General features: G+C 39.0%; 1 protein-coding gene across 2 annotated transcripts; it reads left to right on the forward strand.

The window, feature by feature from the left end:
* On the forward strand, positions 1-13578 carry CMKLR2 (chemerin chemokine-like receptor 2). 2 transcript variants are annotated; one of them, XM_071434724.1, is made up of 2 exons: positions 1-191; positions 10808-13578. In XM_071434724.1, exon 2 carries the CDS (start codon positions 10824-10826, stop codon positions 11868-11870), a length of 1047 nt encoding a protein of 348 aa, XP_071290825.1. In that variant the 5' UTR covers positions 1-191; positions 10808-10823; the 3' UTR covers positions 11871-13578. The 2 variants fall into 2 exon arrangements, with proteins under 2 accessions (XP_071290825.1, XP_071290826.1); XM_071434725.1 differs by lacking the exon at positions 1-191 and adding an exon at positions 9256-9347.
* Positions 13579-14872: the final 1294 nt, after the last annotated feature.

Genomic DNA, 14872 nt, shown 5'->3' on the forward strand with positions numbered 1-14872 from the left:
CTTCCTCAGCTGAAAACAAACACGGCGTTATATCATTCTGCAGCTTTATTAGAGGGAAGGCAGTGGCCAAGTGAAGCAGCTGGAATCACACTGAAGTGACTCTGAACTCTGCAGATCATTTCATTCTTCCCTCTGCTACAGAGCTCAGATCCCCGATTTACAGTGCCTTTTGTTTCAAAGAACTGAGCAAGGTAGGTCAAACTGTCTAATATTTAATATCTTTCTCTCCCTTCCCTTCTAAATAGTGAGCCTCTACAGCTGCAGCAACACTTGCAGGCAAATGTTGTAAGGTGGGATAGCATATACTGACTAAAAGAGCTTCTTGGAAGAAATAATGTGATACTCATTTACTTCAAAGGTTACTTTGAACCACCCAGCCAAGAAAAGGTATGAAAATATGCCTGAATTTAATTTTTAATTACTTTTGAATATGTTAATACACACTCCAAGGAGTGTTACCCTGTCAGCGAATGGTAAGTGACCCTGACTTAAATCTCTCTCTCCTCTCTGTGTTCCCTAGTGTGTTTGATTTAAATTTTATTTGCTCAGGGATAATGTGTCTTCTATAGCTACAGCAATTTCCAGTATAATTAGTTAAAAATACATCAGTTCTGATCTTAACAGATTCTAGAACAGAAACTGGAAATCATTTCAACTTATATAGCAGATTAACAGAATACTTCTGAAGAATTACAGTTCTGCAGAATTGAGTAAGATTTCTGTGATCTCAGCTGGAAAGTGTGTGTGTTTTCCCTAACCATTGTGGAATAAGGTAGGATATGTATCTAGCTTTCAGTAAGTGTATTGGAAGTGACAATAAGATTTGAAGCCTTGTATGCTACCACACAATGGCATGCATTCCAGGTAGTTCCACCTGCTCTTCACACTTAGTGATAACAGTGTCATTGTCACCTGTCACCTTTCCAGATGTGATCTTGCAAGCCCAACAACATCCCAGACCTGTTTTCATGGACTTAGAAAACATGTATACATTGAACATTGTCTGTGAATTAAAACACATTTGATTTCTAGCTGAATGAAGTCATATCACTGAATAATATAAAATGCTTATTAATTCACAGCTAAGGAGAAGAGAGTGACTAGGGTATGTCAAGGTAAAGTAGTCTGTCAGAGCAGATTTGTAGAAACTGATTTCAGGATTAACTTACTTATGATAGGTTAGCTTACTTTCACAATCATGTTTTTGTTCTGCCTCAGAACTCAGAATATGCAAATATTTTGATAACCCAATTTAATTTTGTTTGATGTTACTGTAACTTCTGGCCAAATTAAAAGCATTATCAGCAATTTATGCCAGGCAGACAGCATAGAGGTCCTATCAACTTTAATTCAATCCTAGGGATTTTTTATGTGCCATAAGTGAGTCCACTTCTCTTGAACTGAGAATCTCTTTGATTGTGGCACAGTGGAAGTTATTTGACTCTGGAGAATGAATTATGGTTTGGATTCTCTAATTGCCTTTGTGGAAAAGTCAGGGAAGCTCTGTCTAAGGATTCCTAGGCAGGATATGATTACAGATTTTTACTGCATAGGGGAGGGCAGAGGAAAAGTGCAATTTCCATGTCCTGTGCATTATACATTCTTTCTTTTAATTTTAAGAATTTCTTTTTCTGCTGACAACCAAATGAGCAACTTCTGAAATGCTTCGATTTTTGTTCATTTCTGATAGATTGATTCAAGAGGAAAACTTGAATCTGTTTCCTAATAAAGCCAGGTGCCTTAAAGAATTTTCTTCTCGTGTTTTTTAACAGACACTTGAAGTTTGTGATCTGTTATTCGATATAAATTTTGTATTAATAACTCTGCTATTCCAAGCACTAAGCAGCAGCTAGGTTTCCAGGGGATGGTAATCTATTGAATGGTCTTATTATTTGCTTATTTATTTATTTTGTCTTATGGAATGTGCCAGCAGTTCAGCTGTCTCTCTTACTGTGGTGGCTGCTTGTCTGGCTAATTTGCAGTCATTATTTCTGATAGTGGTTTAATTTGTGTTCATTCAGTTTGAAGCTAGCAGTTTCCCCACAGTGCTGGGCTCTGTTGTGGCTGGCTTTGCACAAGAGAGCTGACTGTGATGGGCAGTTCCTTGTGGTCTCAGCAGAAGAAGGGGATTGCTGTGACTGGGGCAGGCAGTGTCCAAGAGACATTGCTTCTACAGGGGAGATGTCATTATGTGGACATGAACTCTCTCACAATTGCTTTTACTTTTACAGTGTGCCCGGGGCTCCTGAGACACAAAGAAAAAGTTATGTGTCCTTCCTCAAAGGTAGCATATAGCACTTCCAGGGGAACTCAGCTACTTCTGTACTCTTTGTGTCTTCAGTATGTTCCAGGGGTTGAGGGCCTTAAAGCAGGAGCAAAAATCCATAAATTAGCCCATGGTTGCTTTTTTCCAAAAGAAATTTCTGCTGGCTTGTTGCTCCTACTTCTATTCCCCTACCCAGGCTCTCTTCTCTCTTTTTGATACTTCTTGAAGGATGTATTTCAAGAATCAAAAGGCACAAGTATGAAGAACTAGCATATTTTCCCTCTATCCACTGAAGATAGTTATCTAGATAGCCTCTTTATTCTTTTGGCAAGTTATTCTGCTCCCAACTTTACCTTCAAATTTACTGTTTGGCTTTGGGCAAGATATGCCTCTTCCTTTCCCTACTCTTGTATGTGTTTATTCTGTTTAATTATAAACAAAGCAGGAATTGTCTTTCATTACGTGCTGTAGTGCCTCGATCCTGTGAGGCTTTGATCTCAAGGACTAGGGCCTTTGGGTACTTTCCCAACATAAAATACCTGCTTCTTTCAGCAAGTGTGAGCCTGGCACACAAGTTTTATTCCCTTCTGAAGCCTTCTAGAGGAGACAGAGAAAGTGATGTGTAGTAAGTCCTGTACAGTCAATGTATTGCCACTTTCTACGCTCCCATCTCTTCTTTCTAGTGGTGCCCTTTTAATGAGTTTCAGCCCCACATCACTTTAATGAGATATTTTGGGTATGTTAAGAACCATTGCCCATTTAAGAAACCTGAGTAATGTTAACTGAGGGTGTTGTACCATATCTGGCAGAGTCAAGTGAGAAGTGATTTGTAAAGGTAATATGGGAAGCCTGTAAAACCAGTATTTCCAAGCTCCTAATTTAACACCTTAATCATAGGTGCTATCTATTCCTATCAATGCTGGGGAGTGTTCCCAATACCCTGTTAGGTAAATGAATAAATATCAAGTCCTCCTGAAACTGTGTTTAACAATTTGAATTTTTCAGTTTTGCAGGAATAAAGCCAGTACTTACTATAGACTTGATCTTAAAGTAAAAAAATACTTGGCTTTGTATGGGTAGGAAAATTAGACTAACACTGATACAGGAGTAGACACCCTTAATCTACTGTACACAGTGATCGCAGAATATTAACTGTAAGGACATAATAAAGTATGTTATCCAAAACATTCCAGCTGATATGTACTAGCAGTATTTTGGAATTGGATGTTCTGGTATGCCCATGCAAGTGTAACATAAGCATAGCAATATTACACTTATACTAGAAGAAACTGCTGAGTTATATAAATGAGGGGTAGCATAAACCTAGGAAAACAGAGATCAATTTAGAGGGCAGTACAGAACGAAGCACACTGTAATAAGGGACTAAGAAATTAATCTGTGAAATTAAATAGGATATAAGAAGGCATATTAGAAGAATGAGTTGTGGTTCTCTGGGGTTATTTTTTGACTCTTCTTTTTAAAAGGACTGTAAATATAGCAGATTGTAACCTATTTTTTATCTGTAATTCAATAGGTATTTTGTATCTTGCTGGAGAGAGTGTTACTTTGGATGTTTTCTGTAGTGACCTGTTGTTACCCTGCAGTGCCTTTTGAATGGCTGTTGTCTAACATATGTTTAATTGGCCTTAATTAGTCTGCCGAGTCAACTGCAGAAAAAAAATCTCTTCATTTACTCTGTATCCTCTACTCTCACTTTATTATTTTTTGGTTGGAGGGAGTTGTGGTTAAAGCATGTGTTTGTTGAAACAGTACAACCATTTAAAAACATGCTCAGAGCTGCATGATCATGTAATGATCACATGAATGCTAGTAAAAATATTCTTTCATCACAAATATGTGAAACAGTTGCAAAGTAAAAATTCCAAGTAATTTTTGCACGAAAACCTTAAAAAGCCATAATTAATTAGAAATGCAAGCATTCATTATCCCATCAGTCCAGGCACTGCGGAGCTGAAGCACTTAAATTTTTAAAATCAGATACCTGTGTTGCTCAAGGTATGTAGTTATTATGGTGGCTTTTAGCCAAAGAAAATCCTGCTGGCACTTGAGGAGGACTAGAAAACATGTGAAGCTTCCATGGAACAACACTTGATCAGTGTGTTAGCTCACAGCCAGTAGGATTCATGCTGTGCCTGCTGGCTCTGAGGTGTGTCCTGGCACTGCTGAGACACAGCAGTCTGTGGGATGGCAAGCAAAGGGTGCAAATCCAGGCTGCTTTTCTCTTCCCTGCAGAGAAAACGGACCAGGAGCAGTAGGGGCTGCCCAGGTAAGTGCTGCCTTCCTCCACCACGCTGAGTGAGCATGATGGCACAGAAGGGAGCCTCCCTTCAGGAAGGGAAAGGTCTCCCAGAGGTGAAGCTGTGGTTTCTGCCCTTCACCATGAGAGAAGGGACAGTGCTAAGTTTGAGAAGGTCGGACAGGGCTGTGGTTGAGCCACTAGGCAGGGACTCTGGATTTAGCACTTGGTTTGATCAGAGACTTCCTGTAGGTCATTCTCAGCATTCTACAGCCAACCAGACTGATTATACTTCTCACCTGAACCTCATTTCAGTAAGGGTTATGAATACTGAAGCATTATGACTGGTTATGTAAATACTTTGGCAGGGGTGACATATACAATACATCAGGCAATTTTTAAATCTCAAGTGTCACTGTTTAGCTAAATGTCTATATTTTTTTGTAAGAATATTAGATTTTTTTTTTCTCTAAAAATGGTGCTACTTTTAAGTGTTTCACAGATGTGACCGGTCATTTTCCTGACTCTGATGTACAAATTTTGTGGTTATGTGATTTGCAGTTGCTACAGCCACTCCTTACATTCCAAAGAAATATTAAAAATTATATAATTACTTTTAGCTTATATTCTTACTTATAGCTTACTTTTAGAAGGGAATAAGAGCAGAAACAGGTGCTATCGATGGAGAGCACAAGTGTCCTCCCCTTCACCAGTGCATATCCTGGGGACTTCTGAGTTTCTTTGTCATTTTTGGGAATGGAAGACTTGGTGCTTGGGATCAGCTTGAAAATAAATCAGTTTCAATGAGATGCAGTTGCTGGTTGCAGAAATTTATCAGGTCTCTGATTGTGGAAATGGGACACTGCTCAATTGCAGCCATTGTCAGGAAGATATTTTATATTCAGGCCAGAACTACTGTGATACTTTTCCTATTATAGCAGCCTTATTTAGATATAAAGTTGGATTTTCCATTTTTTTGTTTAACATTTCTGTGTTGGCAAAACTGCTGGTCTGAAATTGTAGATTTACCAGTATTAACTGAGTCTGTGCTATACGAGTTTGTTAATCCTGTAGCACTCACTTTGTGGGAAGTGTTTTCAGGCTATTATCTGGTCAAAGGACTTCAATCCCACAGATGAGGTGGCGTGTTATGACTAACAGGGTCATGTTTGGCCTTGCTTGAACAAAGTTGGTTTTGGCCTAAGTTCTAGGACATGTCTTGCTAGTACATTGCAAATACATTTCTAACACTGCTTTTCTGAGACATAATGGAGAATGATTGTTATTTGCATTCCTTTCTTATCTGCTAGAACAAATACATCTATATTGTGGCTCAAAAACAACATTTCCAGTCACATGTCGTATCTGTTTGACCCATTATTGAATTCAGGATGACATATGAAGTAATTAGGGTACCATATATCTAATCACCATTAAAAGGATGGTCAAAAACAATTGTTTGTTTACATCTCTGTGAAAGAGAACATAGGCACAAGCCTTGATTCTACTTTTGTGTATACCAGCTTAAAATGCTCCTTACCTGGTAGCTTTGTCTGCGGGGACAACTCTAGGCTTAATCTGTAGCATAGCTCTGATTTAATTTTGTAGTATGAGTATATCAGGCATCTCCTGTTATAGGAATGTTTCTGCATAAAGGTAAGTGGTTATCTTGGCTTTGTCCTTTTGAGGGAGAAATGTGAATCTATGACAGTCTGAATTTCATCAATATTCCTTGTTTTCAAATGTATCCTATGTCTTGGCAAAGTGCTTACCATAAATACATGTGTACCTCTAATGAATTTGCTCAGCCTTCTGAGTTTTGAACTTTACAGATAAACTACCAGGTGGATTTCATGTTTATGTTTTTTGAAGCTAGATAAATTCAAAATTTGTCACCTCAAAAGTTCCAAGAAAAAATTATGAGGGCTTGCAACTGAATTCAATACCTGGATAAACTTGCTGCCACAATATGACAGGCAGGCTCTAAGTGACCTTTTGTGAAACTAGTTGTTCTCCAGCTTTTGACTCTTGCAAATGAGAGAAGTGATGCAATCAACTAAGCTTTCCTTTAGCCACAGATAATACACATGGAATGTGATGTCCTCACAATTGTTCAAAAAGACATTGATAGGAGGGTTTGTGTAATATCTTTCCTCTATGAACTGAACTGTTGAGACAGCCAACCCTCCAAACCATAATTTTCCTAGTAAGTCAGGACCCATTACTGTGACCTCTGAAACCAATTTAGCTGGCCAAAGGCTTTAACACTGTTTGTCACCCTGAAAAAATAGATTTGGGGACTACCACTCAATTATTTGTGTTAACTTTTAACTAACAGAGACAATGAATAAACTCTTCCCTTTGACCTTTCTGTAAAATTCAAAAGTGATGAGGACCAAATGTGAGAGAGAGAGAGGTTGTGTGGGCCGAGCTTGAATTTGTGGTAAAGCCTGCCAGTGTAATTCAGTTAGGTCCTAACTTGTGTGGTGCCCAGGGAACTTTGAACCCCCAGGAGGATTTTGCTTCAAGTGAAGTGGATGGAAATTGCAACTTTTTTGTTTGTTTTCTTCTATTTTAAACTGAAAGCCCAATGTAATTTAATTCCAAAGTCGTTGCAGTGACCTCAGGACTGAGGTGTGGAGGGGTCAAACGACTTCCCCTGGCCAAACAGGATGCTTGTGGCATTGCCATGAATAGGTTCCAAAGTACTGTCCCATGTCATAACTCTAAGGCCATTCTTAGTGTGACAAGAGCTGTTCTATTTTAGGCAGATCTAACCATTTGTTCAAGTTGTCATTATGGCTTAGGTATAATAGTGGCAGAGGACATGAACTCTAAGTACTTTTAGTAGAAAGCTGTGAATATGCCAACTGAGATCCAAGTCTGTAATTCCCTGCTGAAATTCAGAGAAAGACTGTTCATGCAACATGTGATGAAGTCTCTTCTCAGCAGTTCTGTGGCTTTGTATTTTAGAAATATTTCTGATGATCTGTATTTCTTGGTAATTCTGCTTTCTGTCCTAAGATCTAAAAGTCCCAAGAGCCATCCTGTTATATTCCTATAAAGTCATTTAGAAATTAACTTCTGTTTTACAGAAGAGGACAGGAAATGAAACCTCCTGGTCAACTATTTTTATAATTAAGCGACTGAATCAAGGAAGCTCAGTTTTCAGAGCTGCTTGTGGCTCAGCAAACAGGAATGGACTCGTCAAACAACTGCTAAGCGTACACTTTACACAGGGTGTTTACTATTTAAAATAAAATTAAAAAAAAAAGGACAGGATGAAATCTAAACTTGGATATATTAATCCATATGCAATAGAACACTGTTCTGTAACCTGTGGCTGCTCCCAAGGCTTATTGGCAGGCCCCTAACCACACTTTCCTGTTTATTAAAAAATGTTTTCCATGCACTGGCTCCCCAGACCGGCAGACACTGAGCCAGTGAACTGCACCAAACGTCCCTTACCCTCACTAGCACTTGCCTTAAAGCCAAGCAGAAACTGCTCTCTGAAAGTATTGTTTTCTCTACTGAGCCTCAATTTGCAAACACATTCATGAGAATTTTCCAGCTTGGAAAGTAAGCCATTTGTCAAAGATCATACAGGAAATTAGTGACAGAATAAGGAATATAACTAGATTTCTTCACAAGACCTAGACTTGAACTGCAAGACAGTTTTGACTCTGGAAATTTATTAATTTCAGAGTCATGTATTAAGAGATAATGTGTTTCAGGACCACAGAGAAACATCCCTGCTGAATTATGGTTAATGAAAAAAATCTGTGTCCTCACTGATGTAATCCAGTATAACTCCACTGACAATCACCTACTGCTTATCTTTTTTAGGAAAGGGCTTAACACCACGAGTCTGGCTATAGAAGTGCTTCATATATGTCAATGTCAGAAGTAAAAGTTTCTGGGCTTTGCAAATGTAATTGGCAGTCTTTGCTGAGCCTTAGCCATAGAGTCTAATTTCAGCATCTGTGCACTGGGAGCAGTGGTAAACAATGTTCCTTCTGCTTTTTTACTCCCACTGTTAAAGAAGACTCCCTGCATTGAAGACTAGAGTTAGACAGAAGGACAAATATAAGCCTGGAAAAATAATTGCATTCTAAAGGTGTGCTCTTTCATTGGAGTTTTAAACTACAGGAGGCCTGGGAAATATTTGGTATTTATTTGGGTATGTGTTTTTTGTCCTGCGATACATCATCTTTAAAATGCTAAATAAAAAATTAACATAGTTGGGCAGTAGGCAAATGTTTGTCATTGTCATTATAGTTGGAAATTTTTTTTTGTTTAGTTGTATAAATTTGATTTGAAGGTACAGTATTTTGTATGGGCAAACCCACTTAAAAATCCAGTTGTTAATCTGACTGTCCTCTGAAACTGTCCAAATATGATGTTCCAGATGTTAATGGTACTGCTCCATGTTTATGCTCTTCTCTCAGCAGCTGTTAAGCTGTTTGAAAAAATTACTCAGATGGGTGGTAGTGGTATTTGATGCAGAATCCACCCCCAAGGGGCATGTAATTACATAAATGCAGCCCAATAAGTATCATTTATCAGGACAGCAAACCAAATAACATTCTTTCAGCCTGATGTAAATCACAAATGCTATTATAGCCTCTTGACAGAACAGGCTGTGCTCGCTCTTACTACATATTTTTTTAATCAAGAGATATAAAATTACACAACCTTTTTTTCCTTTCCCTGTCTATCCATCTACAAATGAGAAGTCTAATCCTGCTAATGGGTGTGCACATGCGTAGCTTCACTGGTGTGAGTAATCCTTTCAAACCGAGTGAGCTACTTTTTGGAGCAAAGGTAAGTACAGGAATACGAGTTTGCAGATGTGGTTGTGCAGGCAGTGTGCTCTGGAGACCCCTCTCCTGTTGTCCCTAGCATGCTGTAATTAATGGCATTGCAGGAATGCAGGGCTGAGTTCCAGAAGCACGGGCTGAATTTTGGTGTAGGAATGGAGATAGCGCTCCGAAATTCAGCAGTAAGATAAATCATAGTAGAACTAATTGACTGCTCTCAGGCACAGGTGTTAAGTGCTGCTGAGCCCAGCAGCAAAACTATTCAGCTTTAAATGATAACAGAGTTTTGAAGAATAGTTTTTTGTTCTTTGCAGAGAGTTTTGTCTGACTGTGGCTACCTGTGATGTGCTGCAGCTTTGTCTATACTGCAAACTAAACACAGTGAAATAATACTGTGAAATAACTTCTGACTGCTTTTCTTTCTGTTGTATAAACTCTGTTTCCTGTCTGTTTTCCCATTAATTTCTTTTTTCCCCCTCTGTTTTGGTTTAAATTGCACTTTTCCTCCCCCTCACCTTCCCTTCCACCCACAGAAAGAATTTCTATGTGAAAAAATCATGCTGTACTTGCAAGTTCCAGAAGCTTTTGGAAGAGAAGAAAACTGAGAAAATCCTATAATTGTCTTTAAAAAAAGACACACAAATATTTCCATTTATAGCTGTTACAGTGTGTTTTTTGTTCATGGGAAGCTTTACTTTCTTTCATCTATTACCTGTTTCTCAGCTCACTAGTGGAAGGTATAACACACCATGATGTGTATTATACCTGCAATATGTTCTATGTATTTCTTTCTCCACATTCTTTGATGTATTAGGGAAATCTAAGATGTTAAATGGGCCTGAAAGTCATCATTTCTTGATACAAAGACATATATGAAAGAGATGAATAAACCCATGAACTTTTAGTTTTCGGAGAAATTGCTGTCTGTCATTTTGTTAACTATAATTTGAGGCAGGGTGGTGGGTGAAATTTTATAGAAGATGGCTTTCTGACATTTTAAGTGATTTTTTTTTCCTACATAGATGTCTAATGCTCCTCTGATTTTAGACAGATATAATGCATAAAACTTGCTTCAGATAGGAACAGAGCACTAAAGTACGAAACCTGACCAGAAAAGAACAGCACAATCCTACTTCAATAAAACTTTGCATCTGGTCTCCCAGAAATTTATCAGTGATACTGTGCTCAGTGCTGTCTGTTAAGAAATTAATGTAAGGAAAGCAGTTGTTGAATATCTCAAGTTCTTTTTTGATTTGAACATTTCTTGAAATGCCTGTGACCAAATTTCTTCAGGAGTTTTGTGCTAGCAACTGACAGATAAAAGTGACAGATAAAAGTGACAGATTTGCCAGACTAAGGCAATGTTTTTGGTTCATGATCAAAAACTTGAAAGAATTGCTGTTTACTATTTACAGTGCAGTAAAACATTTCTCCTTTGACCATTTAATTTCTTTTCTTCCCCAGAAAGCCACTCTGCAACATGACATTTGAAGATTTTGAGAACTACTCTTATTTCTACGATCTGTCTGAGGAAGATGAATCACCCCAGTCCTCCCTCAGCATTGCCCATATTATTTCCCTTTTCTTTTACAGTGTGGCATTTCTGCTGGGAGTGCCAGGTAATGCCATTGTCATCTGGTTTATGGGCTTTAAGTGGGATAAATCTGTTTCCACACTCTGGTTCCTGAATCTGGCCATTGCAGATTTCATTTTTGTTCTCTTCCTGCCCCTCTATATTACATATGTGGCAATGGGCTTCCACTGGCCCTTTGGGAAGTGGCTCTGCAAAATGAACTCATTCATTGCACTACTTAATATGTTTGCCAGTGTTTTCTTCCTGACATTCATCAGCCTTGACCGCTACATCCGCCTCGTCCACCCCGTCTTTTCCTACAAGTACAGGACTGTAAAGAACACCCTCCTTCTCAGTGGGGTCATTTGGATGTCAGCAGCAATTATTGGTGGCCCTGCCTTATACTTTAGAGACACAGCCACAGTCCTCAACAATGTCACCATTTGCTACAACAACTTCCATGTGCATGACAGAGAACTTATTTTGCTGACACATCACATCCTCATTTGGGTGAGGCTTGCATTTGGTTACCTCTTTCCTTTAGTGACCATGGTGATTTGCTACTCGCTGCTGATTATCAAAGTGAAGAGGAGAACTGTACTGACTTCTAGCAGGCTTTTCTGGACCATCACTGCGGTAGTTGTAGCTTTTTTTGTCTGCTGGACACCATATCATATATTCAGCATTGTGGAGCTGTCTGCTCACCATGATGAAAACCTGCATGATTTACTGCAGGATGGCATTCCCCTCTCCACTGGCCTTGGTTTCATCAACAGTTGCCTCAACCCAATCCTCTATGTACTGATTAGCAAGAAGTTCCAGGCTCAGGTGAAGAGCACGGTGTCTGAGGTGCTGAAGCTGGCCCTGTGGGAGGTGAGCCGCTCGGGCACGGTCAGCGAGCAGCTCTGGAGCTCGGACAACGCGCCCGCGCGCTGCTGTGAGACTGCCCAGTGACTGCTCGTGCCAGCAGCTCTCCCCAGAGGAGCTGACAGGAGATTTGGAGGTGTTCTTGACTTCACATCTGCCAGTCAGATGTGCATCTTTGCATAGACAGTTTTCTGTAAACAGCTGGCTTCATTGCATTTGCTGCTTTAATGGAAAGGTTTTTAAGGCACGCATGATTTGGATGTGTGCCCTTGCAATGCACGTACGGCCTGAACTGAAAGTTATCAGCATAGGTGGAATTACTCTAAACGGGCTTTTGCTGAGGAATGTTGTTGTGATCCTGTTGGTTTGCTGTGGTTCCATACCTCATTGATATCAAAAGAACACATAATAAAAATATTCCTCCTTGCCATTGCTGATACAACTCTTGGTTGAGGCATTCTCATCCAAGAGGCTGTGGCCATACATCACTGGGTCATGAGTCTCCTCATTGCCTACTACTGCCCCAAGGAGGAATCCCCTGGCTACATCCCACCTAAATGAAGCTGTCAGTGGCTCCGCTCTGCAGCTGGAGAAGAATCCCAAGATGGAGAACACTGAATTGCTGCCTTCTATTGTCAAAAAAAGAAAAATATGGAAATAAAACCTGTCTTCTCCCACTGCTCTTTATCTTATACTCAAAACTAGGAGACCCTGTGTTTTGGGGTCACTTACCGTATTTTTAGCACTAGCTGGGTACAAAATACTAAGCAGATGTTTCATATACATATTAGGCTCATTCAAAATGTACAAAGAATTAGTGAAAATATTTCTTACAGTTTCTGTGCCACGTTTCTTTTGCTATGTTTAAAATTTTAGTCCTACAGAGGTTTACAACTATTGATGGCTCTTTATTCCTCTTTCAAGCAAAGGTAAAGAAATAATATAACATTTTGTTTGCTTTAATGTCAAGCCTAAAAAATGGGTGGAGTGAATTCATTAGTATTCTGTTCCAAGTCTGTAGCCAAATTCGGGCTTTTTTTCCAAATTAGAGGCAAGATAGTTCATCCAGGAAATGGAGTCCACTCCCATAAGAAAGATGAAGTAGTCCCAGTTATGCTGTATTCTGTTACAACTTGTTGCTTGCTGCAGAATCACACATGCACCAATGCAAATGTATATATGCTATGTGGAGTGAACCAATTTCTGATGCAATACCACTTAATTAAAAAGTTGAATGTGGGACAAAACTCTACTGCAAGTAAAAGCATAGAGCTTTGGGTAAATTTGAACTGTTTTTTCCTAGTTATTGGCCTAGGCATATAGAATAAAACTGCCTTTCAGATAATTTACTTAGTTTATATGGCCTGCCAACACAGTAGCATTTATGCTATGATTGAGGCCTTATATGTAAATAGATTTGCTTTTGTATAAAATATATATATATATTCATGAGCACATCCAATATTGGTAGCTGCACAAATAGAAACAGCCTGACTGTTGTCTGTAACTATTTCTTTGGTCTCTGGTTTCAGAGTGTGAGAGTCAGGCAGGATCAGTGGAATTTCAGTGTACTTCCCTTTGGGCTGAAAAGCTGGTAAGCAGCATTCTTCCTTTGAGTCATTTGCTGCCCGGTACATAGTTGCTCATCATAATATTTTGGCATTGTGCTGCTGTATGGGCCTAAATCAAACATATTGCAGTTTTTCTTCACATGTTCCCTGACATCTTTCTAAGAATGATGTACTCTCCTGGCTGTAGTACAAGTGAAATAATAAAATTTCCTTGTTTCCAAAGAGCATAATCATTTGCTTTTCTTAGCAGCAATGTGCGGTGACTGGCTTTTCTTATAACAGCTCCTTCCCAAAGATTTTGGAAGGTAAAATCAAGTCCTGGCCCTTTCTAGTATGGGATTTAAGGTTCATGTCAGGTTTCTTCAGCTGTGTGCACACACATGTTCCTATGTACAGCACAGAGACTGGATTTTCAAATGGGGGAGCATATATGTCCCATCTTGCATAAAGGATCAAAAAGTGTGGCCTGAAGCAGACGGGAGGAAGACAGAGGGTAGAATTGAAAAAAGCCAAAATCAGCCTTGATCTATGGCATTAGGTGGATTAATAATTGTGCAGTGTAACTGCTACCGTTCACACCAAGATCAGTTACAGAACTATCTCAATAATTTCTTCAAGAGTAATTCAAGATATCTAAACAAAACAGATAATGCTCTAAGTTTCAGTTTCCAAAAAGTCTCCAAAACAATACCAACAATTCTATGCTGCTTGGACTGAGGAATGCTCATTTGACTCACCACAATGGGAAAAAAGGGCCCAAGAAAAGGGAAAGGAACCTGTGACATCATGCAAAGAAATACTACAGAAATAGCTATTGACACATTTCATAATGGACAGGTTCTAGTTACTTTTATCTTCTTCCTGGACAGTTTGTGTTTCTGAAGGTTTTTATGTAGATTAGTTTTGTTCAAACTGTTTTCCCAGTATTCCTGTATAGAGCATATTGAAGTAATGGAATTTTCTACTGATCCCTCTGTTATGGGGTGCACTTGGGATACTTGCCTTATTTATTCCAGGGTGCTGATTTTTCACAGGCACAATAACACAGTAATATACCAGCTCATACCCAAACACCACCCAAAAACACCTAACACAAATATATGTGCATTGAGCAGAATACTCTTGCCCACACACCTACCTATATTTTCACTGGGAACACTGTGCTCTCTAGGGTTTTTTGATTTTTTTGTTTCTTTTGTTTCTGTGCAACTTTCTTTTTAATATCAGGATAAAAAAAAATTCTGCCAAAACCCAACACACACAAGAAATTTTAAGAACCAAAGAGTTTGTGTGCGCATGTTTAGCATAAACGTAAGATACATAAATCCAGTCTGGTAGGTCACATGGATGACTCAGTGCTGCATTTTAACAAAGTTATCATCTATAAATCAAACAATTTTAACCACTTAGGGCTTTAATTTGAAAGTCAAGAAAAGAGTATCAAGGTAAGCAGCACATTGAAGGGGAGGTTAGAAAAAGTGATGGCCAAGATAATAAAACCTATATTTTTGAGGCAGA

The sequence above is a fragment of the Agelaius tricolor genome, unplaced genomic scaffold (assembly GCF_023055355.1).
Source record: "Agelaius tricolor isolate 1412-34295 unplaced genomic scaffold, bAgeTri1.0.p SCAF_10, whole genome shotgun sequence".
Classification (NCBI taxonomy): domain Eukaryota; kingdom Metazoa; phylum Chordata; class Aves; order Passeriformes; family Icteridae; genus Agelaius; species Agelaius tricolor.

Coding starts and splice junctions, on each gene's coding strand:
- CMKLR2 (XM_071434724.1), top strand. CDS start 10,824: ATGACATTTGAAGATTTTGAGAACTACTCTTATTTCTACGATCTGTCT.